This window comes from Scyliorhinus torazame, chromosome 10, assembly GCF_047496885.1.
Source record: "Scyliorhinus torazame isolate Kashiwa2021f chromosome 10, sScyTor2.1, whole genome shotgun sequence".
Lineage (NCBI taxonomy): Eukaryota > Metazoa > Chordata > Chondrichthyes > Carcharhiniformes > Scyliorhinidae > Scyliorhinus > Scyliorhinus torazame.
Window position 1 is genome coordinate 179347527 of NC_092716.1, and position 22884 is coordinate 179370410.

The window sequence follows — 22884 nt, forward strand, 5'->3', positions numbered from 1 at the left end:
GACCAGAATTGTGCGCAATACTCCCAAGTACGGCCTTACCAAGGTTATATACAACTATAGAATGACTTGCCAGGTCCTATACTCGATAGGACAATACACATACTTGTTGTGGGTGTGCAGTCCTCATGTTCACATTTTCTTTGTGCTGCACCCTGGTGCAAATAGAAGAAAGTCTGTTCCATTGTGCTTTACATAGTATAATGACCCTGCCCTCGTATAAATCAATGAATGTCCTGACGTGAAATTCCTCATAAACGTAAACATTCTAGCAAATTTAAGTCAATCAAAACTATTCACCACCATTTATGAGCACATATTTAACCACTTGCTTTCCCAATCCCTCCAGTGATCATATGCATGCGAGACTTATGGATTCGGAGATTTTGTATTCCCAGAGTCCTTGGCAGAACACACACTTCCCCGCTAAGGGGGCAGGGTGATCTAAGCACTTCGGTATAAAGCTAATTGATGAGGGACCGGGCAGAACTCACTCAGTTGGGTATAGCGGAGAGCCGTGTATCAGCAGCTCCAGATATAAACCTTCCTTCTTTCGCTCAATTCGATGTGGACTCCCCTTCTTGTAAGAACAAAACTGGCAGTGAGGAGTAAACTTGGTTAACTGTCCACATTGAGATAGGGCAGCACAGTGGCACAGTGGTTAGCACTGCAGTCTCACGGCGCCGAGGTCTCAGGTTCGATCCCGGCTCTGGGTCACTGTCTGTGTGGATTTTGCATATTCTCCCTCGTATTTGCGCGGGTTTCGCCCTCACAACACACAGATGTGCAGGGTAGGTGGGTTGGTCACGCTAAATTACCCCTTAATTGGAAAAAATGAATTGGGTACTCTAAATTTATTGATTAAAAACTATCCAATTTGAGGCCTTGTGGCTCAACCGTCTCCTAGCATTCATGTTGCAAGTCAGAGCCTGCGTTTCTTTACCATGCCGTTGTTCAGCCGACTGGACGCCAGGGTCAAGGATTAGGCCTGATATGCGGAGCGCATGAATTTGTCTTTCCATGCGAACAATGTCGAGGACAAGTGCCACATGGTGAACTTGCTGACCATTTCCATGCGAGAAATGTTGAGGAGGACAAGCGCCATACAGTGATCTTGCTGACCATTACCAGGGCCCATACTTGTGCGATTATCCGGAGTTTACGCTGAACATCCACACCTTTGACCTGCTCTTTGGTCAGCACTTTAGCCCACCACCATCCGTCATAGTCCAGTGGTATCAATTTAACGCGCCGGAACACGCCCCAGGTGAGTCAGTCACCAAGTTCATGACCCAGCTGCGGAATCTTCCTGAATTTTGCAGATATGGAACTTCGCAACCCGAGATGTGTGGCATCTGTGGAATTGGCAGACGCAGAGACACAGCGGGGGTTTTGGACAAGCGTTCCCTGAACCTCCAACAGGTGCTACTTTCCTTGTCGTGGGAGAGCGCGGACTGTGTGGTGCAGGAGATACAGGGCATGAATGTAAATGCCCTAGTACGCGGTCTCTCCTGTGGCGCCCCTCCCACCACGTCTGACAAACGGCAGGGCCCCGACCCATGGTTTCAGGCCTGTCCGCCACAGCAGGAACCCTCCCTGAGTCCGCCAAGTGCAAGTCACCTCTGTGCGAGACTTGCGGCCTCCAGCACCGCGCGACCATAGGCAATAAGGGTCCCAGCATCTAGGCGTCCCAGCAGGGGTAGACATCTTTAATCTTTATTGTCACAAATAGGCTCACATTAACACTGCAATTAAGTTACTGTAAAAGCCTCTAGTCGCCACATTCCGGCGACTGTTCGGGTACACATAGGGAGAATTCAGAATGTCCAAATTACCGAACAGCACGCCTTTCGGGACTTGTGGGAGGAAAGCGGAGCACCCGGAAGTAACCCACGCAGACACAGGAAGAACGTGCAGACTCCACACAGACAGTGACCCAAGCCAGGAAACAAACCTGGGAGCCTGGCGCTGTGAAGCAACAGTGCTAACCACTGTGCTACCATGGCGTCCATACTTTCGCTTAGATCATCCGGAGGAAGAACTGCAATGCAGTTACATTGGCTGACAACGCCCCACATAGCCCTCACTCGAGTCCCCATTCAGGTGAATGGGCACATGTTGCAAATGTGGATACTGGGGCATTGGTGTCCCAGAGCACTTTCGACAGCATACAACGGGGTGTCCAAGCCTTGGCCTTTACTTGCATGCGGCTTGTTTGGCTACGTACACAGGAGAGACAATTACAGATTACAGGGATGGTGTTGTCCCCTGTTATTTATGACTGTCAATCAGCTTAACTCCCCCTTATTGTGGTTCATGGGGATGGCCCCACCCTGCTGGGGTGCAATTGGTTGCGGTGCTTGCAATTGGACTGGCAACGCAGTCTACAGGTGGAGTCAAGCGGACTGTGCAAAGTGCTCGGGAAGTTCTCTAAGTGCCATGGCAAAACGTCAGATGAACCTGGTGGCTCAGCGACGCTATTTCTGAGCGCGTCCAGTCCCCTCTGCCTTGGTGAATGAAGTGGATGCCGAACTCGACCTATTGGAGGTCTGAGCATCATTCTGCCTGTGTGTTTCGCTGACTGGGCGGCGCTGGTGATCCCCATCCTGGATATTAATGTTTATTTGGTATTAGGTTAGATGTCTGACTTTTGAGTTGGTTATCCAAGGAATTCTTGTGTTTTTTAAAAAAGTAGCTTCCATTCCCCATCTGCTTCCCTCCTGTCTATGGATAGCTAGCCAGTTACTTCTTCCTGAAAAGTACAAATCTGTAGCTATTGTGTACAGCATCAGGCTTAATTGTAATGGTTGCCTCAATTGAATAGTACTCGGGAATTAGCAGTTCTGTTCAGTATTTACAAGTTGCATCTCATTTGTCATCTTAGGATGAAATAAAACAACGTGGATGGTTTTGGATAAAACTCAGCAGATCTGGCAGCATCTGTAAAGAGAGGAACCAAATTAATGTTTTGAGTCTACAGAACTGAAGAGAGGTAGAAATGTAGTGGATTTTATACTGATGAAGAAAGGGATCAAAATTGAAGGTCAGGAATAGGTGGGAGCTCGGGGGTGATTTGACAAAGATGCCATTGGCAGGACAAAGGAAGTGGTGATGGTGCTGTTAAAGACAGGTATTAATAGTGGCATGAAGGTCAGATAGCAGAATTGTTAATCGCAGAACAAGAGTATGTGCTCTCTGAAAGCAAAGCACAAGAACAAGTTGCAGCCTGGCCCCGGGGGGGGGGGGGGGGGGGGGGGGGGGTTGGAATTATTTTTAAATGATTAAAATGGAAGAGAGAATTCATGGTCTGAAGCCATTAAACTCGACGTGAACTCCAGAAGACTGTAAAGTCCCTAATTGGAAGATGGGGTGCTGTTCCTCCAGTTTGCAGTGGGCTTCACTGTCCAAGGACAGACAGGCACGGTGGCACAGTGGTTAGCACTCCAGGGACCATGGTTGAATTCCGGCCTCGGGTGACTGTGTGGAGTTTGCACTTCATCCCGTGTCTGCATGGGTTTTCTCCGGGTGCTCCAGTTTCCTCCCACAATCCAAAGATGTGAAGGTTAGGTGGATTGGCCATGCTAAATTGCCCCTTAGTGGGGATAGGGTGGAGGTGTGGGCTTAAATAGCGTGCTCTTTCTAAGGGCTGTGCATACTCGATGGGCCAAATGGCCTCCTTTTGCACTGTAAATTCTGTGACTCTATATCGACGTAAGAGCAAGATGAATTGAAATAGCAAGCAGTGGGAAGGCTGGGGTCATGCTTGCGTGCTGAGTGAAGGTGTTCTCCAAAGCAGTCACACAGTCTATGTTTAGTATCCCCGATGTAGACCACATTGTGAGCAGCAAAAACAGTAGACTAAATTGAAAGAAGTGTAAGGGAATTTGCCGCTTCATTTGAAAGGAATGTTTGGGGTCTTGGACAGTGAGGACAGAGGAGGTAAAAGGGCAGGTGTTACACCTTCTGCAATTGCAACAAAATATACTGTGGGAAGGGGATGAGGAGCTGGGGGTGCTGCATGAGTGGACCAGAGTGCCATGGAGGGAATAGTCTCTGGAATGCTAGCAAGGGAGGTGAGGGGAAGATGAGTTTAGTGGTCGCATCATGCTGGAGTTGGCGGAAATGACAAGAGTGTGATTCTTTGAATGTAAAGGCTGGTGGGGTGAAAACTGAGGATGGTTCTGTGAGCGAGGGGTGAATGTAAAGGCTGGTGGGGTGAAAAGTGAGGATGGTTCTGTGAGCGAGAGGAAGGGGTGAAGGCAGAAATGGGGGAGATGAGTCAGATGGTTGAGGGCCTTGCCAGCCACAGTGGGGGCAGGGGGGTGGGGGGAAGAGAGCGAGACCTTGTTTCGGGATTTCCATCACACTTCTACCTCTCTTCAGCTCCACCGATGCTGCCAGACCCGCTGAATTTATCCAACATTTTCTGTTTTTATTTCAGATTTCCAGTATCCACAATATTTTGCTTTTATTACTTTGAATGCTTTAGGAATGGTGTGACTGTATTCTGAGTGTTTGTGGTAATTATTTTCCTCCTGATGCTGCAGATAATATTGATTCTGAAGACTTGCTGTCCAGGAATCAGAAAGAGGAGGAAAACAAAGAGACAGAAAAGCCTGCAGAAGAGGTACAATGTAACCCAGTCTGTGTCTGACTGCATGTCCGTTTTCACCATTTTTTCATCAGAGCAGGCCAGAGGTTAAAGCCAATAGTAGGTTATAGCTGCCATTTAATTTTCCTGATAATACCTATGCATAAATTGAAGTTCTCATGTTCTTGACCCTTTGATTATAATCCATGTTTTAACGCCTGCTCCTTAAGAGTTGGGATTTTTCTGGTACAGTACCAGTTTTCAAAGATCACAACCTTGCAGTGTTGCTTACTTTTCACAACATTTTTAATGTTTTTATTAGCCTCATATCCTGCACAAAAGCTATTAGCATCCCTGTACTGTCCATTTTCTTCCTACTCCAATTACCTACCAGACTTTTTCCCTGGTTTTTCCTCTTTCTGCCCTTCCCCATAAGTTGGTATAGTGATTGACCTGATTCCAGTAAACCCCCAAATTGGGCCACTAAAGGACAGGAATGTCTTCAGCAGGAGAAAGGTAAGAGTTATCTGTGGGTTGCATATAACTATAGAAGGTGTATATTCTGTGATGCCTGAGATCGAGACAAATGGATGCAGATTGGAAGCCAATATTCCAACGAAAAGGAAGTTGATGTCCTTAAAAGAGGCTTTCTGTTCAAAGTGAATTCTGACGGTGAGATTGCTTCATGGAAATGGATTCTGAACATGAGACACTACCTAAATGGGAGTCCTAAGTTTGAATGAGGCAGTGATGGTGTTAAAACCTTTTTTCTGTTTTATTGGAAGGATGGAAGGATGGTTGAGGCAAAGGATTACACGCTGTTTGAGACTCTGTGTGACACTGTCCTATCATCACTGGCACTACTGCAGAGCAGCATCACCGAGGTACCCCAAAAAGTGTACAATTTAGTTTCTTCACAAAGTGTATCTCTGAGATTTACCTTTTAATTTCAGTGCCTTATACAGATCTGTGACTGTTGTTGCATATGTTTTCTCCCATTCTCTTCACTCTTGCTGACGTAAGTGGATGGCTGATTTTTGGCAATTTAGCTCCTCGGCTACTGTGAGTGTTATCCAGTGACGCCTCTGCTAAATGTCTATCTGTGGGTGACACGGTGGCACAGTGGTTCGCACTGCTGCTTCATGGCGTCGAGGACCCGGGTTCGATCCCGGCCCCTGTCACTCTCCTTATGGAGTTTGAACATCCTCCCCGTGTCTGCGTGGTCTCACCCCCACAACCCAAAGATGTGCAGGGTAGGTGGATTGGCCACGGTAAATTGCCCTTTAATTGGAAAAAAAGAATTGGGTACTTTAAATTTATTTTTAAAAAGTCTATCTGTATAAGTTGAATTAGATCCAGTGATTCTCTGCCTTTGTTGAATAGCCTGCTTACAATCATCCTGGGGTCATATGTAAAGATTGGCCATTGTGGCTGGAGAGATGGATGAAACCCTGTACTTTGTTGACACAAAAGAAAAATGGAAAGTTCTTCTGCATAATAAAGGAACATTGAAACCCCATATCGACCTAATTGTACATACTGGAATTCACCATCAGCAGAACCATACCTCAGCAAGAGAATACGCGCCTATTATAACAAAAATGAAGCTTTTGTGGTTTCTGTTAGATGATTTATTTGGTACTTAATTGTTGGCCACAGTACTCACACAGGTTTAATTCCAGTGATGGCTTTCTGTTTCTGAAAACTATAAGGGATTTACATTGCAGTGTGACTAAATTTTGCATATCAGGGCAAGGCAGAAGATGTGTTGCTCAGGAATTCATAATAGAAATATAGGAACAGGAATAGGCCATTTAGTCCCTCAAGCCTGTTCTGCCACTCGTGACTGATTTTCTATTAATTTGCCTGCCTTTACCCCATAACCCATTAAAACTTTTGACTAAGGGCAGCACTGTGGTTCAGTGGTTTCACTGCTGTCTCACGGCGCCGAGGTCCCAGGTTCGATCCCGGCTCTGGGTCACTGTCCGCGTGGGTTCGCCCCCACAACCCAAAGATGTGCAGGGTAGGTGGAATGGACACGTTAAATTGCCCATTAATTGGAAAAAAATTAATTGGGTACTCTAAATTAAAAAAAAAAAAAACTTTTGACTAATAAAAAAAATTAATCTCCGATTTTATTAGTTAATATTTGATCCAAAATCAATTTCCATTTGCAGAAGAGAGTTTTAAACTTCTATCAGTCTTCAAGTGAAGAATTTTTCCTAATTTTGGAACGCACAAATTAGTTGCTCAGTTTATACCTGGATGGAGACTGACACATTCAAAAATATTTGACACCGATAAATGAGGGCACAATTAAAAAATTTGTGGGTGACACAAACCTTGCAAGTATTGTGAACTTTGAGAAGAATAGTGGGAATCTGCAAGAGAATGTAGACAGACTATTGGAATAGGCAGACAAGTAGAAATTTAGGTTGAAATTCTCCGGCTGTTGGGATTCTCTGTTCCTGCCGGCAGCGCACCCCCGCCCACAGGTTTCTCAGCGGCGTGGGGTGGCTTCAATGGGAAATCTTATTGACAAGAGTGGGAATAGAGAATCCTGCCACCAGCGAACGGCCTGGTGCTGAGAAACACAGTGCTGGAGGACCGGAGAATCAATGTAGAGAAGAATGAAATGACAAATTTTGGTTGGAAAAATGGGGAGAGGCAAAATAAAATAATTTTCAATTCTAAGGGAGATGCTGGAGCAGAGGTAACTGAGGGTACAGCTGAATAAATCATTGAAGCTGCCAGGGCAAGTTGCAAAAGAGGTTATTAAGGCATACTGAATGTTGGACTTTATTTATTTATTTATTTTTAAATTAATTTTTCCAATTAAGGGGCAATTTAGCGTGGTCAATCAACCTAGCTGCACATCTTTGGGTTGTCGGGGTGAGACCCACGCAGGCACGGGGAGAATGTGCAAACTCCACACCAACAGTGACCCGCGGTCTGGATTGAACACGGGTCCTCGGCGGCATGAGGCAGGAGTGCTAACCACTGTGCCACCATGCCGCCCTGATGTTGGACTTTATAAATAGAGTACAAAAGCAAGGAGGATATGGTAATAAAAAACACGGGTGTCGCTTCAACTGGAGTATTGTGTCCCATTCTGGACACCACAATTTTAGAAAAATTTGAAGGCATTCGAGAGTATGTAGAAAATAATTACGAGTATGGCATCAGGGATGGGGGACTTCAATTACATGGATAGATTGGAAAAGCTGGGGCTGTTCTCCTTAAAGAAGGGAAGATTGAGAGAAGATTTGATAAAAGGTGTTCAAAATCATGATGGTCTGGACAGAGTGGAGAGGGAGAAACTGTTCTCATTGACGGAAGGATCGAGATCCAGAAGACGCAAATTTTAAAGTGAATGGCAAAACAACCGAAGGGGGCTGAGGAAAATCTTTATTACGCAGTGAGTGGTTAGAATCTGGAATGCACTGCCTGAGAGTGTGGTGGAGGCAAATTCAATCCTGGCTTTCAAAAAAGAATTGATAATTATCTGAAGGAATAATATTTGCAAGGCTATGGGGAAAGACGGGGGAGCGGAACTAGTTGAGTTACTCTTGTAGAAAGCTGAGCTGAATGGCCTCCTCCTCTGCTGTAACCATCCTGTGAATTAAGCCATTCCATTTAATTACAAACTGGTGCACTATCAATTACCACAAAGCCGAGAGTAGTGGAATAATCAAGGTTTTATTGAGCAAAGATGTTGTGCCTCCTGTAGCTGGAACCAGAATGGCTGCAGCACCGGCGAGCGCACACATTTATTCGCCGCCTACTGGGCGGAGCCAGCAGGCAGGGATTTACCCATGTACCTCTACTATACGGGCCTTACCGTAATACATGTAATACTACTAGTGGTGACTACCACATTCACCCCCTGTTTTTAAAAAAAAAAAAGAGTCCGGCGGGGTGGTGGAAAACATTACAAGTTAAGTCTGCCAGGGGCCTTGACCCTCCTCTGTGATCGCCTCAGCCCTGGTGGTGATGTGGGCGCCAACTTAGTCACCTGTGGCTCCGGGAGCGTGTTGTCCACCCCTTCGTCACCCCTTAGTGGATCCAATGGGAGGACGGTTCCTACTGGGGTGGGGGCAGCGGTGAGGTTCGCTGGAGGGTGGGTGAGTGGCGCAGGGGTGAAGGAGGCAGCCGGGGGGGGGGGGGGGGGGCGGTGTCAGGTCGGGGGCTGTGGGTGGGGATCCAGCGGGTGCCAGGTCCCGGAGGGAGACTGTGTCCTGGCGCCCGTCGGGGTGTGCCACGTAGGCGTACAACGGGTTCGCGTATAGGAGGTGGACTCTTTCGGCCAATGAGTCCGACTTATGGGTCCGCACATGCTTGCGAAGGAGGATGGGTCCAGGAACTGTCAGCCATGTTGGGAACGAGACCCCGGAGGTGGACTTCCTGGGGAAGGCAAACACTCATTCGTGAGGGGTCTCGTTAGTCGCGGTGCTGAGGAGCGATCGGATGGAGTGGAGCGTGTCGGGGAGGATCTCCTGCCAGCGGGAGACCGGGAGATTTTTAGACCGTAGGGCCAGCATGACGGCCTTCTAGACCGTCCACTTCTCCCTCTCCACCTGCCCATTTCCCCGCGGCAATACCCTTGCTGAGCAGGAACTGACGCAGCTCATCGCTCATAAAAGAGGATCCCCGATCACTGTGGATATAGGTGGGGAAACCGAACAGAATGAAGATGCTGTGGAGGACTTTAATGACTGTGGCAGAAGTCCTATCGGGGATGGCAAAAGGGAACCGGGAGTACTCATCAAACACGTTCAGAAAGTACGTGTTGCGGACGATGGAGGGGAGGGGCCCTTTGAAGCCCATGCTGAGGCGCTCAAAGGGGCGGGAGACCTTCACCAGGTGCGCTTGATCTGGCCGGTAGAAGTGCGGCTTGCACTCTGCGCAGACCTAGCAGTCTCTGGTGACGTGACTGACCTCAATGGAGTAGGGCAGGTTGCGGGCCTTGATGAAATGGAAGAACCGGGTGACCCCCAGGTGGCAGAGGTCATAGTGGAGAGCCCGGAGTCAGTCCACCTGTGTGCTGGCACATGTACCGCGGGATAGGGCATCAGGGGGCTCGTTGAGCTTCCCCGGGCGATACAAAATCTCGTAATTATAGGTGGAGAGCTCGATCCTCCACATCAAGATCTTGTTGTTTTTCATCTTGCCCCGCTGTGTGTTATTGAACATGAAGGCGACCGACCGTTGGTCAGTGAGGAGAGTGAACCTCATGCCGGCCAGGTAATGCCTCCAATGTTTCACAGCTCCCACAATGGCTTGGGCCTCCTTTTCGACAGAGGGGTGCCGAATGTTGGATGCATGGAGCGCGCGGGAGAAGAAGGCCACGGGCATGCCTGCCTGGTTGAGGGCGGCGGCCAGAGCCACGTCCGATGCATTGCTCTCGACCTGAAAGGGGAGGGACTCATCGACCGCATGCATCGTGGCCTTGGCGATGTCTGCTTTGATATGGTTGAAGGTCTGGCGGGCCTCAGCCGTCAGGGGAAAAAGAGTGGACTGAATGAGTGGGCGGGCCTTGTCCGCATAATTAGGGACCCACTGGGCATAGTAGGAGAAAAACCCCAGGCATCGTTTCAGGGCCTTGGGGGAGTGGGAGTTCCATGAGGGGGTGCATGCGGTCGGGGTCGGGCCCTAGAACTCCATTTTCCACGACATAGCCAAGGATGGCTAAGCGGTTGGTGCGGAACACTAATTTCTCCTTATTGTACATGAGGTTAAGGAGTTTGGCAGTCTGGAGGAATTTCTGGAGGTTTGCGTCGTGGTCCTGCTGATCATTGCCGCAGATGGTGATGTTATCTAGGTACAGGAAGTTGGCCAGCAGTCCGTACCGGTCAACCATTCGGTCTACCTCTCGCTGGAAGACCGAGACCCCATTAGTGATGCCGAAGGGAACCCGAAGGAAGTGTTAGAGGCGGCCATCTGCTTCGAACGCAGTGTATTGGTGGTCCTCCATGCGGATGGGGAGCTGGTGGTCGGCGGACTTCTGGTCCACTGTGGAAAAGACCCGATACTGCGCAATCTGATTGACCATGTCAGATATGCGTGGGAGGGAGTACGCGTCGAGCTGCGTGTACCAATTGATGGTCTGACTGTAGTCAATGACCATCCTGTGCTTTTCCCCAGTCTGTACTACTACCACTTGAGCTCTCCAGGGGCTGTTGCGGGCCTCAATGATCCCTTCCCGCAGAAGCCGTTGGACCTCCCACCTGATGAAGGTCCTGTCCTGCGCACTGTATCGTCTGCTCCTGGTGGCGACGGGTTTGCAATCCGGGGCGAGGTTCGCAAATAGGGAAGGTGGATCGACCTTAAGGGTCGTCAGGCCGCATACGGTGAGGGGGGGTAGGGGTCCACTGAACTTTAAAGTTAAGCTTTGGAGGTGGCACTGGAATTCCAGGCCGAGTAACAGGGCAGCGCAGAGGTGGGGGAGGACGGAGAGCCTAAAGTTGCTAAACTCTACGCCTTGGACGGTGAGGGTCGCTATGCATTACCCCCGGATTTCCACGGAATGGGATCCGGAGGCCAGGGAGATTTTCTGGGTGACGGGGTGTACCGGGAGGGAGCAGCGCCTTACCATAGTGGGGAGGATGAAGCTCTCTGTGCTCCCGGGGTCAAAAAGGCAGGTCGTCTCGTGCCCATCGATCTTCACCGTTGTTGTTGCAGTCACGAGGTTGCGGGGCCGGGACTGATCCAGGGTGATCGAGGTGAGCTGTGGCAGATGATAGGAGGTCCCGGGCTGGTCAGCGGTGGTGGAGGTAGTGGCCGACGATGAACGGCCAGACGAGCAGGGGTCCTGAGGCGCCGTCCAAAATGGCGCCGAGGATGGCAGCGCCCATGGGGCGCACATGGCGGGCGGCATCAAAGATGGTGGCGCCAATGGGCCGCATGTGGCTTGCGGTGAAGAAGATGGCGTCGCCCACGGGCCGCATGTGGCTTGCGAAGTGGAAAATGGCGGCGCCCCTGGGTCGGACGTGGGGGGTGCAGGAACGCCGGGCCTGGAAACAGCGGCGACCGACCGGGCCTGGTAAACAGAAACAAAGTGTCCCTTCTTCCCACATCCATTGCAGGTCACGCTCTGCGCCGGGCAGCGCTGGCTGGGGTGTTTGTTCTTCCCGCAAAAATAGCACTTGGGGGGCCCCCCAGGGTTGGCTGGCTGCCACGTGGCGCAGGCTTGCGGTGAGCTGGAGTTGGCAGCTGGTGGGGCTCACGATGCCCACGAGGGTGCCGCGCGGTCAGGGGCGTATGACTGGACGTTACGGGAGGCCACTTCTAACGGGTTAGCGAGCTGCCTAGTTCCCGCAAGATCAAGCGTACCCCCTACCAATAGCCGCTGGCGGACGTACGCAGACTTCATGCCCGTAACGTAAGCGTCTCGAATTAAAAGTTCTGTGTGCTGGACTGCCGAAACTGCCTGGCAGTCACAGTTCCTACCTAGGATGTGCAGGGCACGCCAGAAATCATCCAGAGACTCCCCGGAGAGTTGCTGTCTCGTGGCCAGGAGGTGGTTGGTGTATACTTGATTGACTGGTCGAAAATAATTCCCTTCAGGAGTTCCAGCGCTTCGGAGTAAGTGGGCGCATCCTGGATAAGAGGAAAAATGTCAGGGCTCACCCGTGAATAAAGGACTTGGAGCTTCTGCGAGTCCGAGGATTCCTCAACGGATGTTCGGAGGTAGCTTTCGAAGCAGGTAAGCCAGTGGTCAAGGCGGACATGGCGTTGGCTGTTTGAGTGCTCAGCTGCAGGCGATCAGGCTTGATGCGGAGATCCATCATTTTAAAAAGTCTTTGCTGAACCACAAAGACGAGAGTAGTGGAATAATCAAGGCTTTATTGAGCAAAGATGTTGTGCCTCCTGTAGCTGGAACCAGAATGGCTACTGCACCGGCGAGCGCACACATTTATACGCCGCCTACTGGGCGGAGCCAGCAGGCAGGGATTTACCCATGTACCTCTACTATACGGGCCTTACCGTAATACATGTAATACTACTAGTGGTGACTACCACACAAACAAATTAAATGATTTACATTTTAAGGTACTGTTTTTGATTGACACCTACATCTGATGTGAAGACATGGGTTGTATTTGTGAGAGAAACATGTAGGAGAAGGTCGCACATAAGGTAGTTCCTGCCAGAGTCCATGTTATTTGGTCCTTTTTAGCCCAGTTCCCGGGGGAAATTGGTTGACAGACCCAACCCATCGAACAGTATTTCATGAGAACGTGTTGAAAGCCGTGAAAAAGAATGTTGAAAAGAAGGGTGCGAGTGGTAGCCCTTCAGCGGAGAAGCTGTGAAGCTCATTGGGAGCAAAGATGACGGAGGTGACCTCGTAAGGTGGAGTCGCGCCTGTCACAGTAGATTTGTTGATGGAGGCAATCGTGTTTGAGAGATAATTCGGTAAGGACTTTGGGAGGCAAGGAAGGGAGATGCCGGAGACCCTGAAAATGTCTGTGGAGGATGTGCTGGGCACGATAAGAGAGAGATTGGGAAGGACTGCGGAGGCGATTCGGGAACATGGAAAGCAGCTGAAGGGTTGGAGGAGACCTTGTCGCGACACAGCGGCCAAATAGCTGAGCTGGAAGCTGAGATGCTGCTTGTGGAGGAGAAGAATAAGGGCCTCAGGGCGAAGGTCGAGAACAGGTCGTGGAGTCAGAACCTCAGGATTGACGGTTTGCCGGAGAGGGCGGAGAGCCCAAGGCTCACCCAGTACCTCGCCCAGATGTTTGCAAAGTTGGTGGGGGGACAGCAGCATTCAGAATTATCAAGAGGTCGGTGCAGAGCTTGCAAGGAAGCATGCAGCCTTTAATAAAGTAAAGTTGGTGTTGTACAAGAGCAGAGTGCGTTTTGGTATGGTGTACGTGGCAAGATTGAGAGTCATGCACAACTCAAAAGGGTTGGGTTGGCAATCTTAATTAATGAAAGGGTTCTGACAGGAAAGGTCGGGGCAGACCAGGGATGTAGATACGTTATCGTCACTGCGACACTGGAAGGTAAGTTAGTCGTGTTGGTGAATGTGTACGGCCGTACTGGGACAATGTAACATTCATGAGGAGATTGTTGACCACAATACCAGACTTGGGTACACATCAGTTGATCTTGTGGGGAGACTTGAATTGTGTCTTGAATCAGAAACTAGACTAGCCTAAGCCGAAGTTGTTGGCCCCTTCGGAAGTAGCAAAGGTGATGTTGCCGGTTATGGAGGAGATAGAGTGGGGCGGATCCATGGCGGTTTATGTATTCTTGGGGGTAAGGAATTATCTTTTTTTCTCCCCAGTACATAAAGTATATTTGAGGGTTGACTTTTTATGAGGAGAAAATCCTCTTCTGCCTGGTGTGAGGAAAGCTGAATACTCTGCAATAGTCATCTCAGACCATGCTCCACATCTGCTAGATTTGGTAATAGAAATAGGTCCAGTTCAGTGTCCAACATGGAGGTGTATGTGGGTTATTGACAGACTTTGGGATCTGTGACGGATATCGAGGGCGATAGACAAGTATGTGGGGTTTAATGGGAATGGGTCGGTCTCGCCCTCGGTTCTGTGTGAGGCCGTGATTAGAGGAGAGATAATTTTGCGCAAAACGCATATGGATAGAGAGGCAAGGGAGGAACGTCAAAAGTTGATAGATGATATCTTGGTCGTAGACCAAAGATCAGATAGGTTTTGTTAAAGGCCAGTAATTGTCGCCTAATGTGTGGTGATTGCTAAATGTGCTACCCTGTCTGAGGGGTAGAATCCAGAGGTAACCTGATTAGATGTCGAGAAGGCATTCACTAGAGTAGAATGGGGGTATCTTTTTGCAGTCTTCGAGAAGTTTGGATTGAGGCCCAAGTTTGATTCTTGGATACAACTGTTGTATAAGGCCTCAACAGATGGCGTCCACACCAATGGAACTTGGGGTATTTCCAATTAAATAGGGGAATGAGGCAAGGGTGCCCTATGTCCCCACTAGCAATAGAGCCTCTGGCCATTGCCAGGAGGGCTTCAGGGAAGTGGAGGGGGATAGCAAAAGTAGGGGTGGAGCATAGGGTGTCCAATTGGGGCCCGTCTCCGTAAACTGAACTATACGAGCTTGGTAGGCAGGGTCAGGATTGATCTGCAAAGGTGGGATAATCTTCCCCTGTCCTTGACAGGCACGGTTCAGAGTCAGTCTAGATGAACATTTTGCCAATATTTTCTTTTTGTTCCAGTGTTTGCCGATCTTTCTCCCTAAATCCGTTTTGTGGGGAGTCGAAAAGTTGATTAAATCCGTTTTGTGGGGAGTCGAAAAGTTGATTATGTCCTTTATATGGGCGGGCAAGATCACGAGGATGCGAAGGACAGTCCTTCAAAGGGATAGACAGTCAGGGTGCTTGCCGTTGCCGAAGCTGATATTTTATTACTGGGCAGTGAATGCAGAGTAGGTGTTGGGTTGGTCTAGAGAGCCGGGAGCTAGGTTGGTGCTGGTGGAATCGAAGTCATGAACAGAGTCTGGTCTGAGGGCATTAGCGATGGCCTCGCTCCCATTCTCACCAGCAAAGTATTCCGCAGTTCCAGTGGTTGTTTCCACTTTGAAGATATGGAGACAATTTCAACGGCATTTTAAATTGGAGTCAGTATCAAAGCTGGCTCTGATTTGTGCAAATCATCTGTTCAAATCTGCGAGATTGGATGCCAGTTTCGGGAAGCATGTTGGGAAGGGGTTGGAAAGAATTTGTGATCTGTTCCTGGAGGGACTGTTTGCCAGTTTAGAGGAACTGTCTGAGAATTGTGGTCTCAACCTGACATCTTCAGATATTTACAAGTTCGCAACTTTGAGAAACAGATATTCCTGACATTCCCCATGGTGCTACCAACCTTTCTAATGAAGAGGGTTCTTTCACTCATAGTGTCGGAGGAAGGGAGCACCTCTGATATGTATGGACAGATTATGTCGGAGGATTCGGTGTCAGTGGAGGGGGAGAAAGCCAGATGGGAGGAGGAAATAGGGCCCATTTTAGATGAGGTGTGGAGCGAGGCCCTGCTGACTCCATGGCTTGGTTTAATCCAACTCCCAGGAGTTTATAGGGCACACCTAACTAGATCCAGAATGAGTCATTTTTTTTACAGGGGTGGAAGAATCATAGAATCATAGAATTTACAGTGCAGAAGGAGGACACGCGGCCCAAGAGTCTGCACCGGCTCTTGGAAAAAGCACCCCACCCAAGCCCAGACCTCCACCCTATCCCCATAACCCAGTAACCCCGCCCAACACTAAGGGCAATTTTGGACACTTGAGGGCAATTTATCATGGCCAATCCACCTAACCTGCACATCTTTGGACTGTGGGAGGAAACCGGAGCACCTGGAGGAAACCCACGCACACACGGGGAGAATGTGCAGACTCCGCACAGACAGTGACCCAAGCCGGGAAACGAACCTGGGACCCTGGAGCTGTGAAGCAATTGTGCTAACCACTGTGCTACCGTGCTGCCCATAAGATAAGTGCTACACTATTCAGGGAGTCTGGGCAAACATGTGCCCATGTTCCGGTCTTGACCTAAGCATGTGGGTTTTTGGGCTCCTTTAGCACCATGTCGGCGATTCTGAAAATTGAACTGGAGCCCTGTCCTTTAGTGGCCATATTTGGGGTGTCAGACTCACTGCATTTGGGCACAGGAGCCGATGTCCTGGCCTTCGCCTCGCTGATTGCTCAGAAGCGAGTATTGCTGGGGTGGAAGTCTGCTTCTCCGCCCAGTGCCTCAGTGTGGCTAGGAGATCTGGTGGAGTTTCTTTACTTTGAGAAAGACCAGTACACCGTGAGTGGAGCAACTTAGGGGTATTACCAGAGATGGCAGGCGTTTATTGTGTATTTCCAGGAGCTCGGCACCGTTAGTTGCTGATGTTTAAGTTTTATGAGGGGTTAGATTATGTTTTTCGGGTTGTAAGTATATATTAGTGTTTTATTCTGTTTTGTTTTAAATTTTGTATTATGTATAAAATGGAAAAAATGAATACAAATAATATTTAACAAAAAAAATTATGTTGAGCAGGAGATGTTTAGGTGAAGCATCTTTGTTGTTTACGGGTGGCACGATAGTGCTGCCTCACGGCGCCGAGCATCCGGGTTCGATCCCAAACCTTGGTCACTGTCTGTGTGGAGTTTGCACATTCTCCTCGTGTCTGCGTGGGTCTCACCCCCATAACCCAAAGATGTGCAGGGTAGGTGGATTGGCCGCTAAATTGACCCTTAATTGGAAACCGTTTTTAAAAAACGAAATCTTTGTTGTTTACACTTTTCAAAGAAAACAGTAAAAATTGTAACAACTGTAAAATAATAGAGACGATTTTTACCTGTACCTAGCTGTGAGGCAGCAGTGCTAACCACTGCTCCATCATGCCATCTAAAATGGTCCTATTTAATAGAAAACAGCAGCCTTTAGGAACAACGGCCTTGCTGAACATCCCACCCAAGCATCCTACTAGCCAGGACACTTGTGTCTATTTTCCATACACAAAGCCAGTCTTTCAAAATTCAGTGAGGCTAACAACTGTCACAGATCTGTCAATGCCACCGGTGTCAGAAAATTGGGGCTTAAATTTCAATGATACGTTTTGAACCCTACTTAAATAATAACAAGAAAACTCAAGCTTTTGACAAGAAAGAAAATTAATAATATGCTACATTTCTCCCACTTTCATGAATGCCTCAGAAACCTGGACAACAAATAAAGATAGAGAGCTTACAATATGGATGCTAAGGCGTATGCTAAGAATTCCAGATACAAACCATAAAGGAGGTAATGCTGCGGTAATGCCACTGGACTGGTAATCCAGAGGCCCAGGCTAATGTTCTGGATACCTGGGTTCAAATCCCACCATGGCAGCTGGTGAAATTTAAGTTCAATTAGTAAAAACCCTGGGATTGAAAGTTAGTCTCAGTAATGGTGACCATGAAGCGATCAGTGATTGTCATAATGGTTCCACCCTGCACCATAATGGAGCATAAATCAGTGTCAGTTCATAGAATCCCTACAGTAAAGAAAGAGGCCATTCAGCCCATCGAGTCTACAAAGACCCTCTGAAAGAGAACCCTAACTAGGCCCACTCCCCTACCCTATCCCTGTAACCCCACCTTACATTTGGACACGGTGGGGTGGGGGGGGGGGGGGTGGAATTTAGCATGGCCAATCCATTCAATGTAAGAATGTAGGAGATGTTATATTCAAGCCTGACCTTATCCTCACATATGGGAGGAAACCAGAGCACCCCGAGGAAACCCACAGACACGGCGAGAAAGTGCAAACTCCACACAGAGACAGTCACCCGAGGCCAGAATTGAACCCGGGACACTGGCGTTGTGAGGCATTATTTATTCATTGTTATTCATTACTTTTTCTCTCTTTAATTTTCCAACAGCTTCTGGATTTTAAAGATCAACTGATGAACCATGCCCTTCCCACCAACCTCTTAGCCCATTTGGTCATTACCACAGGGCGGCTTTTCCGCAGGTATTGCAAATATCCACACTATGTTGAGGTCAAGTTCGTTGTACCATCTCCCACTCTATCTCATTCTTTCCTCAGGACTGTCATGGTATGTCACACGTGTGTCTTGTTCCATCCTCGCACATCCACTGAAGTTCATCTGCAACCAGCCTTCATCCAACTATGTCTAGGCCAACTCTTCTCTCTACTGCCCTCCACTTTTCCCTCGAGAAGAGATCTCTGTAGCTTTCCTGTAACTTTTTAGCTTTGGTCATATAGTAGAAATGCAAACATTTTCTTTCCTGGATGTCACATTTTAGAGTTCTTTTGGTTGTTCTTGTAATTTCTTTTCACTATTTTGTGAGATGCGGATGTCACTAGTGAAGCTAGCTTTTATTGCCTATCCCTAATTGCCCTTGAACAGACAGGCTTGCTAAGCTATTTCTGAGGACAATTAAGGGTCAACCAAGTTGTTGTGCATCTGGAATCACGTGTAGGCCAGACCAGGTAAGGATTACGGAATGGGGTGGCACGGTGGCATTGTGGTTAGCACTGCTGCCTCACAGCGCCAGGGACCGGAGTTTGATTCCGACCTTAGTGATTATCTCTGTGGAATTTGCAAGTTCTCCCCGTGTCTGCATGGGTTTCCTCCGAGTATTCTGGTGTCCTCCTACAGTCCAAAGATGTGCAGGTTAGGTGGATTGGCCATGCTAAATTGCCCCTTAGGGTGGGGTTACAGGGCCTAGGTAAGGTGGTCTTTCGAAGTGTCGGTGCAGACTTGATGGGCCAAATGGCCTCTTTATGCTCTGTCGGGACTCTGACAGATTTCCTTCTCTAAAGCACATAAGTGTAACCAGATGGGTTTTTATGACAATCACTGATCGTTTCATGGTCACCATTACTGAGACGAACTTTCAATCCCAGTTTTTTAATTAATTGAACTTAAATTTCACCAGCTGCCATGGTGGGGTTTGAACCCAGGTATCCAAACATTAGCCTGGGCCTCTGGATTACTAGTCCAGTGACATTACCGCAGCATTACCTCCTTTATGGTTTGTATATGGAATTTTTAGCATACGCCTTCGCATCCATATTGCAAGCTCTCTATCTTTATTTATTGTCCAGGTTTCTGAGGCATACATGAAAGTGGGAGGAATGTAGCATATTATTAATTTTTTTTCTTGTCAAAAGCTTGAGTTTTCTTGTTATTAACGCATCCTTCATTTTCACAAAATTACTTTTGCTATCTCTATCTTTCTAATTTCAGCAGTGTTGTTCTAAATGGACACACTTGGGCAGCGCGGTGGCCAGTGGTTAGCATTGCTGCCTCATGGCGCCGAGGTCCCAGGTTCGATCCCGGCTCTGGGTCACTGTCCGTGTGGAGTTTGCACATTCTCCCCGTATTTGCGTGAGTTTCGCCCCCACAACCCAAAGATGTGCAGGATAGGTGGATTGGCCACACTAAATTGCCCCTTAATTGGAAAAAATGAATTGGGAACTCTAAATTATTATTTTTTTAAATAATAAAAATAAATAAGTAAATAAATAGACACACTTGTTCCAGTGCAACACCATCCATTTTAATGTTCCACATTTTTACAACAACCCATGTGTTGAGCTCCCCTAAAGATTCAGTGCATAGAAGTACACTGTCTGGCATGGTGCTGAGCTTTTTGTAGCGGGCAAGTTTGAAGCTTAGTTCATGTTCAATACCTGATGTATACTGAGATAGCTGATCCCGGCTAGGGAAATTTAAGATGCTCTATAATTAACTTGATCACACCTAAGCTAGGAAGGCTAAAAGACGGCAAGGATTCCTGCTCTTCATCACTGAGCAGAGAATCCTAAATGAAGGTGCATTTGTATGTGAGGATAAGGTCAGGCTTGACTATAACATCTCCTACATTCTTACATTGAAATAACTCTCAAGCAGAGTCCAAAATGGATGTGAGATGAATGGGCTATCTATCCACTTTGCCTGCCTGAATCAGCTGTTGTTTTATATGTGCCATTTTGAGGTATGTTTCCATTGAGAGGATCGGCATCCAGTGGTATCCATGTTTGCGATTGACAGCAGGGATGAAGCTTTTTGCCCGTATATCTCTGGGACAAGGACCCATGCAAACCCCCACCTTCTGCCTCTTCTCTGCAGCTGCAAGTCTCTAGGCTGTTATCTGGTGCTCCTGCCCGTCCTTTGCTTCCAGCCACAATGACATCCCAATCATTGCAGTCAAAAATCCAAACTAAAGTTTCCAAGAAGCCCTTGTTTAATATTCCAGTGTAGGTTAAGCCAGATGATATTTTGGAAAGTTTAATACCCAGGATCCCTTTACACAGCACCTGTGATTTTTGGGTGTATTGTAGAACTGATGGGTAGCATTCTAAAGTTGTTGAAAGTTGTATTTGAGTATATAAACCAGTTTAAACTTCATTTGCATATATTGAATTGGCACATACCAATTTTAGGTGGCAGCATTAGACACCTGGGAGGATGCCTGACTCAAAATTTCACCATTTCTGCATAGACCAAACAAACAAGACTGCAACTCTACTTTCAGGATCCTAGTATGAATATTATTTTCTTTAAATAGGTTGACATCCATTAAAATTGTCCTTTACTGTCCTCGCAGATAAAGAATGGCCATTTGGGTAAGGTACTTGATGCATCTGACATCTATTGAACTGACTCTAGTTATTAATGGTGAAACTTTTTTGTCCTTTTTTCCTCTTTATTTAACAACTAGCGGATACTTCCCCTCTGTACTAGATTCTTCAATTGAAACTAGGGGAATCAAATTTCTTCAGTTGTGTGCTTGGGGTACATTTGTGCTTGGGGTACATTTATTTTCCAGATGTAAAGTCGAAGAAAAATATTAATGACCCATGACACTGAATCTCTTCCATACTTCCACTAAGGATGGAGTAGTGTGATTGTGTCTTTTGCCTCGTATCTCTCCTTATCAGAATTTATACCTTGGGGATGATCAAGGGCTTAATTGGAAGATCTGAGATGGATCCTGCACCAAAGTTTGGAGCACAAACTGGGCCAACATAATTAACATTGGAGGCAGAAAGTCAGTGGTAATGGCTGATGCTGTTGCAGAACACAGTTGACGTTCCACCCCTACTCTGATCCAAGCCTCTGTCCAGGTGAAGGACTCTGCCAATAAAATGTCAGACCCATGTATATGACTGGAGTTACAGAGAGCCTCAGACCAGATAATGTGCAGCATACTTGCGTTCTCTGCCTGATATTTACCAGCGGGCCTTTAAAGGAAAGTGGGTCCAATAAATGTGCTGGACCTATAGGGGTTGGCTGTGTGCAGTGGGATGCAGATAACTTTTATTACTGTCCATGTTCCCTTGATGGTTTTAAAACAGAGTAATCGCACTAATTAATTGGGGTGCATTTTAATTGATAGATGGGGGCTAGCCTAGATTTTCTTTACATTATTTAGTTTTAATTTCTATTGACAACGATGTAAAATGGGTGCGACTGCTACCGCCATTTTTCCACCTGTTCATAAGAGTGAAAATTTACCTCATTCTCTACCAGGATTTCAAAACAATGTAATTATTTTCTTCAATCTTTTCTTTTTCATACAATCAACAGGCTTTTATAACCCAAGCTTCACATCACCTACTTTTTGATTTACCTCCTTTTTAATCTTACTCTTTTCAACTTTACCAGCTGTGTGTGGCAGTGAGGAGACTGCAACTACTTGATGGCCATGTAAGTTTTCCCATAAAGTTCTTTAGAGGGGCGAGTTAGCCAGACAATGCTAGTTAGTCAATCACGACTGTTACAATCTCCGTGGAGACCAATAACGTAAAAGAAGCAAGCTTCCCAAATGAACACAATGGAAGAAACCAATAGGCAAGATTTCACTTTTTAGATCTTTTACTGTTCCTATCCTTTGTTGTTTTAGGGAAGGAGGAATTATTTCATGAGGCAGCAGGAGTTTGTTCACTTCCTGTTTTAATTTTCCCCGTTAATATTTGCCCTTTTGTTTTCTGATGACTCAGTGTTTCTGACTTGTACACCCCGACCACCGAGTTGATCCGCCTTGTACGTTTCTACGCTGCTCCATGGGAACAGAAGAAAGAAAACCTGGAGTTGTTACATGCAGATCGTGAGAGGTATGGATGCCTGTTATCAGCATAATGAAAAATGTGCCTATTTGGACTGGTGGATAAAGATATCGCAACTGTATGGCACTGTGCAAGTCAAACTGAGAGAGAGTAAATGCAGGACTGTAATATGCTGCAAATATACAGGACAGTTGGTCCACCACTCTCAACCATGTGGTTTAAAGATGTCTTAAAGACAAAGTTGCAGACCTTGAACTGCCAGCTCAAAGGCAGAGCAGAGCAGAACAGGAACCCCACCTGTCTGAAATTGCACAGATAGGGCCACTGCCCACTTCAAACCGTCAGCTGAATAGCACCATGCCACTCTAAAATGATGTCCAAAAGATAATACTGGGGGTGACACGGTGGCATGGTGGTTAGCACTGCTACCTCACAGCTCCAGGGACCAGGGTTCAATTCTGGTCTTGGTGACTGTCTGTGTGGAGTTTGCACCACTTTCTCCTCGTGTCTGCGTGGGCTTCCTCCGGGTGCTCCGGTTTCCTCCCACAGTCCAAAGATATGCAGATTAGGTGGATTGGCCATGCTAAATTTCCCTTAATGTCCCAAAAGGGTTATCTGGGGTTACTGGCTTATGGAGATGGGGTGGAGCGTGGGCTTAGGTAGGGTGCTCGTACAAGGGCCGGTGCAGACTCGAAGGGCTGAATGGCCTCTTTCTGCTCTGTAAATTCTGGATGATTCAGGT

The 22884-nt window shown here is 47.5% G+C and overlaps 1 protein-coding gene across 1 annotated transcript in view; it reads left to right on the forward strand.

Annotated features, from left to right (window-relative positions):
* Nucleotides 1-22884, forward strand: part of LOC140384384 (uncharacterized) — a 198117-nt gene that overhangs the window by 2693 nt on the left and 172540 nt on the right. Inside the window, exons 2-5 of the mRNA XM_072466033.1 lie at nt 4545-4624; nt 5374-5472; nt 17983-18074; nt 22077-22190. Coding sequence (XP_072322134.1) covers nt 4545-4624; nt 5374-5472; nt 17983-18074; nt 22077-22190 — 385 coding nt within the window. The remainder of the gene's footprint in view (nt 1-4544; nt 4625-5373; nt 5473-17982; nt 18075-22076; nt 22191-22884) is intronic.